This window comes from Alligator mississippiensis, chromosome 1 (genome assembly GCF_030867095.1).
Source record: "Alligator mississippiensis isolate rAllMis1 chromosome 1, rAllMis1, whole genome shotgun sequence".
Classification (NCBI taxonomy): Eukaryota; Metazoa; Chordata; order Crocodylia; family Alligatoridae; genus Alligator; species Alligator mississippiensis.
Genome location: NC_081824.1, coordinates 295,163,520 through 295,178,258, shown reverse-complemented (window position 1 = coordinate 295,178,258; position 14,739 = coordinate 295,163,520). Strand labels below are relative to the sequence as shown.

Sequence of the window (14,739 nt, the reverse complement as noted above, 5' to 3'; positions counted from 1 at the left end):
TTATTGTTCAATTATAGGCAGTAATTTAAAGTGGATCTCCTAATAATTAATGCCTGTTAGCAAAGTACCACAGTATTTCGGTCATTTTCTCTTTGCCCACCCCTTCATGCTTGCTGTTCCCGCTAGAGCAGCATTTCTTAGTTGCTTCAGCTCCTTTTTTCTGCCTTGCTGTACTTTCATTACTTCAGCCCTACCTTCTGTAATATTCTGGTGCTCTTCACCCCTGGGAAAGGCAAAAGGGCAATGACTTGCACTGGACAGCTATCATTTGATCCTTGAATGACTACTGCATTTACTTGATTAGAAGATGAGATTTTCCCTATTCAACATGAGGAAAATCAAACCTCATCTTGTGTTCAGATATAACTTACCTGAAATCAGAAAATGCACGTGGCCAGCCAGCAGAGGGCACTCAAGCTCTCTTCAGTGTGAAGGGTTCTTGGCAGGGTCACTCCAAGCTGCTGCTGCTTTCTAGTGTGTGCCAGGTTGCTTCAGCACCCTCTGGCTGGAAACCCTACATGCAGTGGGTGCTGGTCAGGCAATGTCCCTACAGTGTGCTAGGTTTCTGTCCAGCAAGTGCTGAGTTGCTCTGAGCTTCTGTCTCAGTGGTGGGTGCTGGAGCAATTTGTGACACGCTGGCAGCCTGGGTGGGTCTCTTTCTGTATGCCCGGTTCCTCCGGCACCCTCCAGCTTGAGCAGCAGCTGAAAGCAATGCAATACATGCTGGCTAGAAACCTGCATGCTGTGGGGATGGTCCCTGGTCAGTGCTTGCCAGATCATTTTGAGCTGTGTGCAAGGAGTCTGGGCAGAGCTTGCTGAGTTGCTTCAGCACTTGCCTGTCAGACAGCAACTGGGAGTGACCTGGTCACCTCCCTGCCAGACACGTAGCATGCTATGGGGAGAGGCAGGCAAGGAATGCAGCAGGTAGGGAGCTTGCAGGGGCCAGGCAGCACACAGGGAGGAGAACCCTGGCTAGCAGGGAGGGACCCCGCAAGGGCTGCCAGCACTCAGGAAGGAGAGACCCCAGGGGCCAGCCAGGCACCTTGCATGCTGCAGGGAGGGATCTGACTGCAGGGACAAGGGACCCAGCACATGGCAAAAGTCCCAATATATGGTGAGGCTCCAGGCAGCAATAAGGTGGGATCCAGCATGCAGTGAAACTCCTAGCAGGAACAGCAAGTAATCTAGCAGGTGGCAAGGCTCCCAGTAGTGGTGGCAAGAGACCCAGCAGGAGGTGAGGTACCCAGCATGTGGTTGTGAGAATCCTGGCAGCTGTGACAAGGAGCCCAGGATGTGCATGCTGATGAGGGATTCAGCACTAGATAAGGAACCCAGAAGTGGTGATGAGGGACCCAGCTTGAGCATGCCAGTGAGGGATCTAGCACACGGCAAGGGAGCCAGCTTACAATGAAGCACCTGACAGCAGCAAGGCAAGTGGCAGCAAGGTACCCAGTGGAGGGGCAGGTGGGAGAGGAGCACCTGGTGGAGTAGCAGAGAAAGCAGCACATTACAGGCCTGATCACCACCGACTGGCCAAAATTTAAAACCATAGAAACCCATGGTAAATTCTGTTGGGTAAGCAGTGGCAGGGAAACCCCTATGACAAACCATGTATGAAAAAGGAAGTAGCAGTGTACATATGAAGACATCAAAAGGAATGAGGGGCAGCTACAATACATTCTTTAAAATGAAGGCTATAAATTATGCTGAAAAAAACAGTTGTGAGAGGGCAAGGAAGTATATTGTTACTGATGCAAATATGGGTTGATGGAGACAAAAGGAAAATGCAAGAATGCTAAGTTCACATGGAAAACATTTGGGAGTCCAAAACAAGGTCACTTTCCTGAAATTGATCAGCAAGTTCTCAGTTATGTTCAAGAAAAGAGAAAGGAGGGAGTGCCAGTCACCCATGAGGAGCTTTGACTTAAGGCATTAGAAATAGTGAAAGAATTGAGTATTCCCCTTAAAAATGGCAACAAGTAGTGGATAGTGTATCTGAATGATGCAGTGTAGTGGCTTAATCCTGAGACAAAGAACATAATTTGCACAAATGTTACCATCAGACTGCAGCAAAAAACGTGTTGCATTCCAGCAGTACATTATTGGGCTATGCAAAACTCATTACCTGCTGGGCCAGATAAGTAATGCTGATGAGACTCCAGTCCATTTTGACGTGCTGAGAAATATCATCATCCATGAGAGAGGTGCAAGATCCATAATTATGAGAAATACAGGAAATAGTCATGAATTACAGTGATGTTAGTAATATCAGCAGATGGGAGAAAATTGCCACGCTGTGATTTTTGAAACGCAAAACCGTCAAAATAAACGTTGCCACCAGGAATAGTGGTTAGATGCCAGGAACAAGGATGGATGTCAGGTGAACTGATGAATGACTGGTTAGATGTTGTGTGGATATGGAGGCCTAGGGCACTGCTAAAGAAAAGAGGAATATTAGTGTTAGTCATTCAAAAGGCATTTAACGCCAGGTATGAAAGCAAAAATTCAGTCAGTTAATCGTGATCTTGTAATCCTATCTGCCAGTATGACATCTCAACTCCCAAGTGCTGGAAGTCGTAGTGAACAAGCCCTTTAAGGTGTCAGTACTCAGAATGGCTCTTGGCAGGGAACCATGCGCTTACACGTGGTGGAAGGATTAAGAAGCAAAGCATAGCACTGCTTTGCCAATGGATTCTGACTTTTTAGGAAAGTGTATCTTCAGAATCTATTATTAAAATCTTCAAGAAGTGCTATATATCCAATGCTATAGATGGAACTGAAGATGATATTTTTTAGGAAGAGTGTGAGAGCGAGAATGCATGTGGACATGATCAATCCTAAATTGTAGGAGTAGCACTCACTAGGTTCTGGATAGAACCTAATGTAAATAAAGTTAATGTTTGAATTGAAGTGAAGCTGATGTTGAATTTGTGACTTACTGATATTGCTATAGTTTTTGTCAGTAGGTCTGTTTATAAAAATAATACCAAATTAAAATTTTTCCTGTATGAAATCTAATTATTGGGGGTCTGTCTTAAATTCATGGTCATCTTAGATTCAAGTAAATATGGTAGTTTTAAAGGGTGGTATTTGTGAAACATGATTATAGAGCAGATCTTTTAAATTTAGAGTATAATTTTGCCTTTTATAAGACGTGCAAACAGTGGAGCAAAGAACACTAATCAACAGAGAGGCAAGGCCCAAGAAAATTTCTTTATAGGTTTTTGAATAACTTTCAAGCTTGTGATCCATGTGCTTTCCTTGGATTACATGCATGGCATGTAGTTTAGACTTTTTAAAAAATAACTTATTTTTCCAGAATACAGTTTGCCCAGATAAAGAATTTTAGAAGACATTTTTTAAACAGGGCAGAGCTTCTGTTGAGCATTACAGTCTTTGTAGTTTTTCTGTTGACTTGATAGCAGTGTAGCCAACAAACATATTTGCTTATCTATCAGTGATATATGCATACAAAAAACTGTATTTATTTCTAGCTAATTTTAAAAACAGAGAGAGGAAAAGCCAATATATTTCTGAAGGATTGAGGATGAAAAGGATCCTGTCAAGTATAGGAAATGTTTCAGAAGCATGAACACTAAAAGTGGAAGGGCATAAATTTATGGCAAAAAACCCTTGAATAGAAATCTATAAAATGTGCTTTTACTTCGGTGAAAACATTTGGATCTTGTTTGAACAGAATAGTTGCCTATGGGTTGTCTGGAAGTAAACCTAACCGATAAAAAGCTAAAAATGTAGACCAAGAGTTTATTGGAATTTGTGTTCATTTGTATTAGGGGTAAAGTTTAAATGAGATGTTGTTTAACAGCCTTATAAGGGAGCAGTTCACAGGTTCCGAATAACTATATATCACTTACCATGGTATAGCCGACAAAAAAAGAACTTTATCTTTTCTGATACTTCTCAGAGTTCCCTGGTTGTTACAAAACCCTTAGATTTGACACTGAGGAGTAAGGGAAAGGGAAGTATTTTTCTTCTTGTGGATAGTGGTTAATACTGATGATGATTTTTTATGTATTTGCCTTGCAGGCCCTAATATGATGGTATTCTGTGTTCGGTTAAGGTGGCTTGGACAAGTGGTTCTTAACTTTGTTTTGTACCAGGACCCATTTGTAAACATCGATGGCCAGTCTCGACTCAGTGCCCCTCACTTCCAACCTGTTGCCCTTTCCCCTGGGCCCCAGCCCCCCAGTGTGTGGGGGGAACTCTGCCAGCCTGCGAGGGAAAAGCCAGTTTCCCACATTTTTCTCCTTTAAAGGAGAATCCATTTTTAAAGTTTGTTTGCAACCTTTTCATATATTCTTGTGACCTGTGGGTTGAGAAACGCTGCCTTAAACCACTGTCTCCACTCCTGGTTCTCCTGTCTTCCTGGCAATACTTGTAGAATCTTTTTCTGGTGGGTTCTTCTCCCATTTTGAGTTGTAAATCTCTCCTTACAGGAAATTCTCTACTTAAATACCTTTACCTTTATACTGACAATTCACAACTTTGCCTTGTAGCTCATGACATGTCTCCCTCCATTCTGGAGTGCTGTCTCTGAGATCTTCTAAATCACTTCATGTTTAATATGTGAGCAGGTTACCCCGATCTTATGTCAAAATTTTCTCTGCTGCCTCAGATTCTCTGTCTCTGATAACACAGTTATCTTCCCTAGAGCTCTGGTCCACAATCTGAGAATCTCTTGCATCTTTTTACTACCACTGGTCCCACTGTTTGTCACTTTGAGATTTTGCTGGTTTTTCCTCACCTTTGCTTTCATCCTCATCACTTTTTTCTTTTTGTTTTACTGTATTGTGCTCTTTCTAAGTTCTGCTTCTGCCCTTTCCAATCGATTCCAAACACAGCTGCCAAGACCTTGACAATCATTCTGATCACATCAACCTGCCTCCTTCTCCCCTTAATATCTCCACAGACTCTGCCTTCCTTACTGCATCATGTTCAGCCTTCTTGTGATGGCCACACTTCACTTTATCTCCCCTCATCTCTTTATACAGTGAGAAAGCAACCTCTTTTTCACTTCTACTCCACCAGTGACACCAGCTTTGTCCTGGTTAGCCGCTTCTTTGTAATTGCTGCTGTGTGGGACGACTTCCTTGAATAAGCTTCCACAGCCACTCCTCCACCCTCACTTCGGCAGCAGCTGCACAGAACTGACTGACCAAATCAATTGCGTACACATTTTGTTTTTGAATAGATTTCTCATTTTATGTAAAAGGAAATATTTAAATTTTATGAGGGAGAATATTGAAAGAAAGATAATGGATCTCAATCTGTGAGTCAGGATAAGGAGAAGAGAGATTTGAGCTGTGAAAGAGGGTGTGTGAGTGGGTGGAAAGTTGAGTATTGTTAAAAAGCAAGCTTGTAAGTAAAAGACTTGTTTGCTGTTCCCTGACCACTTACTTACCTTGTATGTTCCATCCTGACTCCCTCACTTCTTCATCAGTGTTTGTCTGTTCAGGCTGTACGCTTATCCGGGCAGGAACAGATGTCTCATGATTTGGGCAACAAGTAGCATATTGTGGGTTCCTGTATGATCTAAGCACAGTGATAGCAAAAAGAAAAATTAATTTAAACAAATGTTTCCTTGTTGCTTTTGTCTGGTTAGGAAGTTCTTTCTGGAGTGGTGGTCATAACGAGTAAGGACACTGTCCAACACCAGGGTATCTCCTTAACAATGGAAGGAGCAGTAAATCTTCAGCTCAGTGCTAAAAGCGTTGGCATGTTTGAAGCTTTCTATAACTCTGTTAAGGTAAGAACAGTGCAAACTGATCTTTCGGGAACAAAAAAGTTGTATCTGTTTTCCAAGCTGAATCTTTCTTTAATTCTGTTTTCTGCTACTCCACTGTAGATAGATAGTCACATCTTCCCACTTTAGGCTGTTGCCTAGAATTCCATTGCCACTTTTTCAGATGTAGAAGAGTGTTAAGACTTACTCGACCTCACTGATCACCAAGTTTATTTAAAGAAAAATTGTTAAGATGTTTAGGATATGAACCCTAGTATGCTGATACATTTGTGCTTTTTATTCCAAAGCAAGAAGAAGGTAAAGAGTATGTCTGTTTTAGGAATGGACACTTGTAAGTAAAGCAGAAGTGGAAGCTAATTGAGAAGCCTATTTTTAACTTAAATCCCTCTTCCAAATGTGAGATCTGAGCAACTTAAGAACTTTTTTTTTTGAGAGAGGGAAATCTCCATTAGTCAGTGCTCCTTCATGCCAGAACGTCCCGAACTCAAGGAAGATTTTTGATCTCCCCTGGCTAGGCAGTCTTTAACAACCAGCGCCAAAAATTTAAAGCTGTCTATTTCAGCTTTACCTTAATCTTATTCATAGACTAGACCATAATCTTCTTTATAGAATGCCTTAATTTTATTATTTATAGAATCAAACTGAATTGAATCAAATCTTACATTCTATAAATGTAAGAACCTTCATTATACAAATGATCTTGGAACAAGAATTGGGGAGGGCATTTCCTTATATTTCCATTGGTTTTTGCAGCAGTTAAAAAAATGGAGAAGAGTAATGTGAATAATGTAGTAGAAAATAAAATATTTTGTAATAATACTGAACTCATTAAATTCATTTCTCTGACATATTCATCTTGCTGCTTTAACTCTCTTGTCTTTTTACATGGTGTAGGCATTCTTCATGAGAATTTGCAGGCTTCCCTTGCCAAGTGCCAAATCAGAACTTGCCATTGTTTCAATGACATACTGATGCTAAATATAGGTTGCCTCTTGGAGCTCTGTTTCCTCCAAGAGCTAAAAGCACAACTGGCACATACACATGCAGATGTCTCCTGCTGCTATTGAGGTTTATGATTTTGAAAATGGAGCTCTGCTTTTCAAAGTGCTTGAGGCTGCCTTTTTAGCTTTTTAACATACTTAACCTACCAGTCTTATCTGCAGGACATTGCAGACTTTCTTGCTGAGAAACATTGAATAAGATAAACTTAAACAAGTGAAAAGTAGTGAAGAATTATATATACAAGTCGCTTGCACTCTGAATTTTCAGAAAGGCTGATAGAGCCACATAATGCTGTTGTTGATCGATTCTTTTTTGTTGTTTTTTTTAATTTATTTTAAACATCTCAATATTTGTCTTTGCAGCCCATTCAAATTATAAACAGTACCCTAGAAATGGTGAAGCCTGGAAAACTTCCCAGTGGCAAAACAGAAATTCCTTTTGAGTTTCCATTGCTTGTAAAGGGAAATAAAGTTCTGTATGAGACGTATCACGGCGTATTTGTCAATATTCAGGTAAGACTGCCTTCTTTATAGGGAAAATGTGGTGAACTTGCATTGTCTGCAGGAGATGCACTTTGAAACATCTTTAATTCTGTGGAATACAGCAAATTGTACCAGGGGAAAGTAGCTCTACCAGATGGCATCACATTTATAAGACTTCGGTCTTCTTGATTTTACCAATTTTATGCAATTGGTGAACATACACTGTAAGATTTCAGATCCATGTTACAGTTGTGTGGGTTGATTTGTTGGGTTTTTTAAAGCTTTCTATTCTTTTTTTCTTTTTCCCCCAGCAAGATCGTACTTGTAGTTAGTACAAACATTTTTAAACATCCATCTCCATGGTGTATGGATGCCCTCTATGTGGCTGAAACTGAGTAAAAAAGAAATCACAATCTTCTTTATTCCGTAGCTACTAAGACAATGGGAAGGGACAGGCTCATTAAATCTTCAAGGAGTAGTAGTTTACAGATGACGGAAAGCTGATGTAAAAAGAAGCACTTTCCAGTTCTTTTTTTGCAGCTGACATCAGTAAGAGATGTAAAAATTGCAAGAAAGGAATAAAAATACTAAATAAAGGTGTTTTGGTGTGGTGGGGGAGATATTATTTAAATGCCATAATATGTTTCTCATCCTTTAAAATCCAGATATATTTTTTTTTATAATGTAAAGTGGTTTTCTAAATGTATAATAGCCCAGGAGTTTTGTCTTGCACTGAGATTTCACCTACTTCTAATGGGTGAATTATGAGGATAAATACAGTGACATATCCAACCACAACTTTCTTTTTTGGATCCTTCTGTCCTAAGATGTATTAATCACCGTATTTAAAATTCTTACCTGTAGTTATTGCACTCATGTAGGTGCTGTTATCAGTTTTTTTTACATATTCTTAATCTAGCTCTTCTCATGTCTATTTTGTAGTGCTATAGTAAACAAAAGAAAAAGTAGTTAAATGATTAAATTAATGTCAGTGTAGCTTTATCAGCATGGCTGCCTACATAAGTGTTGTCAGAAGCATTAAAAATAAAAGTACGTATAAAAAAGCCAACCCTTTAGATGTCTGTCAGAAGCAAGTACAAATCCAACCTGGCACACGTTACACTTAAGGTCAGACTAACCTGTTAATTGTGCCATAAATAGTAACTCAGCCACACATTAAGGCAATTAAGGGCATGACAACACGCGAAGCCAGCCATAAAAATATTTTGCAAAATGTGTAAAACTTTTGTGGCTGGTTTCCGTCGCTCCTTAAATTGAAAACATGGCAGGGTAGCCCTACCATACAGTCCACCAGCTGCGTGGCAAGGCTTGGTGTTTTCAGGCTGCTGAGTGGATGGGAGCTGATCAACTAGGGCAACATGGTGCTTGCCGTACCCTTCAGCTCCTGTGGGGGCTGAGGAACAATGCACGTTCCAGTTCTGGGTCATAAGGGGCTGCAGGGCATGGCACATATAACATGGCAAGAGGTGCAATTGGTGGGATTGGAAATCAGATCCCATTGCACCTTTAAAAGAACATGTGCCAGGGGCCCAGGACAGAGTTGCACGCACTGTTCTAGAATATGCTACCTTCTGTTCAGCTGTCAGCGGTGTCTGTGCCTAATCCAGTGGCAGGTAGTAGCATGATGTGGTGTGTCTCCTTTCCCACTGGCTCAGGAACAGGTTTTTCTTGTTTGTTCTATTTTAGAAATGTTAACTTCTTACAGAGAGAGATCTTTTTTCCTTTGTATTTTGGAGGTTTACATCTTATTGAGCAACCTTATAAGTAGGTGTAACAGGGGACCCAAACCCTGTTACTTGGACACAAGGGAGGGGAAGACTCCATTGGCACAGCCAGAGCTGGTGCCCAATCCATCCCCAGGAAGGTGGGAGCTCTGACAGATGGCCCCCAGGACTAGAACAAAAATCCAACCAACTGCTTCAAACTCAAACCTATATTAGCACAACTATACTCTACTGTGAGAAACATTTGTGAGGGGAGTGGCGGTTGAAGTGGCCGATCCAAACAGAAGGAACCCAAATCAGGGAGCCAAGGGCTTCTGTCACTTTAAGGGGATGGAGTGGCAGGAGTGCTGGATAACCCTTAATTAAGGAATTAAAAATGTCCGGGGGAGGGGGGGTGTGATTGAAAGGAGGCGGGACTCCGAAGCACATAAGCATCATCCCTGAGCCTGTGGGAGAAAATGGTCCCTTCAGGCTGCAGGGAGAAGAACTTCCACAAGGAAGCAGACTGCGGGAAGTAGTGCCCGGTTAGTTTATGGGAGGTGAGTGCTGTGAAGGTGGTGTATAGAGTATAGTTGTGCTAATATAGGTTTGAGTTTGAAGCAGTTGGTTGGATTTTTGTTCTAGTCCTGGAGGGTCAAATGTGGCTATAAGGGTTGGATTGGAGTCCACAAAGGTGCTGCAAGGGCACCCAGTGGTAGAGCCCTAACAGGGTTGGAGACCTGGTGCTGTGTATGGCAGGAGCCCCAAATACTTTAGTAAGATGCCAAACCAAGAGCAGCTTTGCCCCAGGGTTAGGGATGCCAGAGGGGCAGAGACAAGCCGTAAGGCAGGACTGAGGGGCCCAGAGACCAGATACCCAGAGATGGCTTAGAGCGCCAAGTCCAAATCAGTGGGCCAAGACTAGAAACCGGCAGCCAGAGACAGGTGGAGCTAAAGCCAAGAGGGCTCTTTACTGTAATGTTACAATAATAGTAAATGTGCATTTAATTGGAAGTTTTCTCTTGGCTAATAGAATGAAGAGTGAATGTTTATATTTTAATAATCTGGTTTTAGACATGAATGTTGTATTAGTGGGAGACTTATGGGAAAGTGTTTTACATTTTATCAAGATAATGCTCAGGGTAAGCCATTAAAAGAAACAGCTTTCAGTCCTGTTTGTATTGGTGGTGAATCATTGGAATATTCAAGCCCTATTTTAATTCTCCAGCCATTGCAGAGAGTACATAGCACAGACAACACCAATAAAACTCCAGATTCTATAGCTGAACTGAAAGACCTGCACCAAGCACTTTTTCAGGTGAAATTATTAATCTATTAACCTGTCAAAGGTAATTTCAAGAATATTGAAATTATAAATATAAAATTATGTTATTTCAGGTAATGAGATTCAGACTTAACGTGTAGTTAGCACCTGGTCAGAAGTAGTTCTTGAAAGGATGCCCCTGCCTCCCCTCTTTCCCCCCCACCTTTTACTACAGTTACTCATTCCTATGTTAATGTGGTTTCTTTTTGTCCTACATTTTCTTGGGCCTTGCTCAGTCTGCAGTATCACAGTATGTACTAGAACTGCTTCTCTTCTGCCCTATCTGATAGTCTGAGTTGTCTGCGAGCTGCAAAACAGATCAACATCAATGGTCTGGTCCTGCACCCTCCTACTCTAGGCATGCTCTCACATATCTCCACTTCCCTTGTTCCCCTCTGCCTACCCTCCCTGCTGGCTGTTGTTGGGGGGGGTGGGGGGGTGGCGCAGGCTCCTGGCTCCAAGAAGCAGACCCAGGGGTCTCTGTCCCCCCATTCCATTCCCTCCGTTATGGCGGCACTCTGGTCCCTGCCATCCCCCTCTGCCTCCAAGGAGCAGGGGAGGGGGGTGAGACCATCCCCTCAGTCCCCACTGTCATAGCAGCCCTCCACCATCTGTTGCTGTCTCTAGAGCACTTTAATTGACTGCCAAGGCACCCAATCAGAATTCAAATAAAGTGATATGGACAGATAGACAAATAGACTAAGGGTTTTATAATATTAGAAGATATATAAAAGCAGGTAGCAAATTTAAGTGCAATTAGTAACTGCACAATAACTCGTGTGGATGGGATCTGGCAGCAGATTTGCTGCCAGGTGAGGCCAGCCCCAGGGCTAGTGGCTGGGAGCCTTTCTTGCTCCAGTGCTGGGCTAACTCTGTCTGGCAGCCCGTGGTTGTAGGCTATAAAAGCCTGCAGCCATTTAGTGCCCTGAGGTACACATCACAGGCAGCCTGAGCTCAGTGCAGGCCCCCTGCATGAGCCCCTGAGCAGGCCACAGCTGAGCTATTCCTGCCTTTTTGAAGACCTGTGGTTCTGTGTGGCGCTCCGCATCCTTGTGGCTGCCAGGTCACTCCTGTCAGGCAGGTGGGTGCGGATCAGTTGCTGCAGGCTGCTGCAGCCCCTGGCCAGCCTGGCATGCCTGGCTAGCTTGGCCTGCCTGCAGGCTGCTTCCGATAGCAGGGCAAGGGCCACCTGCCTGCTTTAGACCCCAGGCAGCCTGCCCTGTGCCTGTGCCTGTAGCTGCTGTGGGGCATAGCCTTTGCTGCGCAGCTGCCAGTCCTGTACTGTGGCCCTGCCACAAAGACCAGCCAACAATGTCATCACACCTCCAAGACCGCCTCCCTAGCAGTGGCCTTGCCCACACCAAACAGGTGGCCCACAGCTGGCAGGCATGGACAGCTTGAGCAGTGCCAGGGCCAGGCGGGTGTTGGCAGGGAGGGCCAGGCGCATGCCAGTGTCCTGGCACTACCAGTGGGGCTGTAGCTAGTGGAGCAGGTCCCTGAAGTGGCCCAGGTCATATGGAAGCTGTCCACCCACTGACCCCAGTTCTTCTGGACAAGGTGCTGCTACCAGTGCTGGTGGGCCTAGAAGTAATGGTGCTGGAGGCCCAGGAAGGCGATGGTGGCCTCAGCAGCGGCCTCTTGGGGCCCCTTATCGGTCTTCCTGGTGGTGGCAGTTATGTGGCAACAGTGGTCCTGGGAGGGCACACTGTGGGCAGGCAGGCAGTGGCTGGTCATGGGGGAGCTGGGTGGGGCAAGATGGCCATGGGAGCCGTTGGTCAGCGTGGTGGGCCAGCAGGGTGATCAAGGTGGCCAGCAGGAGCTGAGGACACTGTTCTTCATTGCCAGGGCTGGGGCAGCCATAGTGCAGGGAGGCAGAGTGGGCACAGACAAAGCTGCCGTTGTGCTTCCCATGCTGCTTCTGAGCACAGGAAGTGGCTGCCCAGAGAGCAAAGAGTAGGGCGGCCTTTTAAAGAGAGCTGCCAGGTGCTTGCAGCTGCAGCCAGAGCCTGGAGCTCCCCCCAGTAGCCGCAGGGGCTCACTGCGGCGGCCTGGCAGCAAATTTGCAGTCTAGTCTCTGCACGTGTAGACACCTAGCCAAAATTGCTTACTGCGCAGTAAATCTAGGCTCAAGTAATTGCCTGTGTAGATGTGCCCTGTATGAAAAGCTACTTCTCCATTTTCAGTTCTGACTTTGCCAAACTGCTTTTCTGTTCAGAGGACAAAAACTAGCTGCTTTGTGAATGCTCATTTTTAAGGAGAAAGCAACAGCAAGCAGAGAGGGTTTTTTTCTTTCACATGAGAATGATAACTTAAATAGACCTGTTTTTCCTCTGCATATTGTAGGGATAAGGATCTTTCCTTTTAAATTATAACAGTTCCTTTTTCAGCAAATTCTTGAAATGACCTTTTTCCTTTCCATTTATGAAGAGCCACTCCCAATGGCTTATTGAAATTCAGATTGTTCTAAGGGCCCCACAAAAGCTCGTTCTCTCCCCCCACCAAAAAAATGTTGCATTATTCTATCACTTCGCATATGTCTTAGAGTTGTTTTCTAAATTGCATCTCCTGCTGACTGCTCTTAGGTTTCCTTACTTCCTTTTTTCAAATTTTGAAGTTTAAGTATTGTTTTCCCCCACCTATTTTCAGCCTTGGCTTTCTTCCTAGTGCAGCATATGTTATCTGCAGTAAACATGCGTAAAAACAGCGCCAGCCTACAAATTGAGCTGTTTTCTATAAACCATATGATTTGTTTATAGTCAATATTGATAATTTTGCCAGACATGATTTTTACCGGCATATGTTTTTGGACAACAGGCACCAGAAGTTAGCGGTACCTTTTGGCTGTTCCCATCTCGTCACATACCCAGCTTCTTTCCTTGCCCCACCCCCCAAAAGAAAGAAAAGAAAAAGAGGAGTTTTAATGAAGAGTTATTTCCTGCTCCCCTCCCCTTGGTCTCCTCCTCTTCCCCTCCCCCCTCACAACTCCTTCCTCCTGGAAATAAAATGTTGCCTGACTGCTACTAGCCTGGAATTTAACAGCAAAATTCAGTTCTGGAATATGACTTCAGCACATAGTCTCTCCCACACTTCTACTCCCTCTCTGAAAATTAAGGATAACAGACCCCTCCCTGAGGTGATGTGAGGGTAAATTTATTAGATAGGGCAAGGGGCTTAGATATTGTGGTAGTCATTGAACTTTATTTTAGACAATACCAAAAAAGTCCTTATATTCCCGCTCCCTGCACACTCTAATCCCTCAAGTTCTATAGTTAGTGTGTGGTTGTAGCTATGATGGTCCAGCTGATATGCAAGAAATAAGTTTTGTTTGTTAGTTTTAGTGATATTTTTATTGGACCAACTGTTTATATAGTTGTGAGAGAAGTTTAGACAACCTCTTGGGCACAAAGTGCCTTTCTTCAGGTCTAGGGAAGAAGCAAGCCCCAGACCTAAAAAGGGCACGTTGTGCCCCAAAGCTTGTCTCATATTTATCCCTTTGAGTTGGGGTGCTCTTTGTTTCAAAGAACACCCATTTTATAGGCTTATTATTACCATTCAGAGCACTTTTGCATTTACTGTAAAGTTTTTTGACTTTGAATAAAAAGTTACCAACCTGCAAGGGTTGACAGCGCCTTATGAAGGTGTAGGCTGACTGGAGCATATAGTATTCCTGTAGAAACCAGAGGAATGCTATCTTGATGGAATTAGTATTAGAGTCTCTTGCACAGTTTCTTCATTACTCTAGTACAGAAGTCTTGGTAAGAATTCTCCTAGTAATGACTGGACTAAAAAAAAGTAAAGGCTATTTTTCAGCCAGGAATAGCTGCAACTATTCCACTTATTGTTCATTAGTAAAGAAACATGATTAGATTGTAAGCTTTTCTGGGCAGGGGCCATATCTTTCTACACATGTATTCACCATTTAGTGTAATGGGGCGTAATTTTTTTACTAATGCCTCTGTGTGTTAATAGCAATGCAGATGTTCATTAGTTATAATTAATAATCAGATTGAGCATGTGAAAATTGTTAAATGATTAATCAATGTAAAGCTTATTACAGACATGAGCTGGATTCTAATCAATGGTTAGTGACTGCTGTAAGAGTATTTATTAATCAAAACATAAATTGCCTGCTAATCTTTCTATAAACTGCTTACAAATGGAACCTTAACAGTAAGTGGCACTCTGTGCTTATTTGTCTCTGTATTCATACTAGAGATAGAGGGGGAAAGGCTAAGGTTAAAGTTTTTTGTGCTCTTCCCCCACTCACCTTTTATTTATTTATTTCCTCCACACAGTATACTCTTCGATGTGACATGCGACGTTCTCTGTTGGCTAAGGACCTAACTAAGACTTGTGAATTCATTGTCCATTCACAGGTAAGTTGGCATTTTCACCTTGGCAGTTTTGCCCTGTGTAGTGCTACTTGGCACCAGTACTGTCATG

At 43.0% G+C, this 14,739-nt stretch overlaps 1 protein-coding gene across 4 annotated transcripts in view; it reads left to right on the top strand.

Annotated features, from left to right (window-relative positions):
- VPS26C (VPS26 endosomal protein sorting factor C) overlaps positions 1–14,739 on the top strand; it is a 105,424-nt gene that overhangs the window by 9,931 nt on the left and 80,754 nt on the right. For all 4 annotated transcript variants that reach the window (XM_059720738.1, XM_019476119.2, XM_019476120.2 and 1 more), the window contains exons 2-4: positions 5,624–5,767; positions 7,129–7,278; positions 14,592–14,672. In XM_059720738.1, coding sequence (XP_059576721.1) covers positions 5,624–5,767; positions 7,129–7,278; positions 14,592–14,672 — 375 coding nt within the window. The remainder of the gene's footprint in view (positions 1–5,623; positions 5,768–7,128; positions 7,279–14,591; positions 14,673–14,739) is intronic.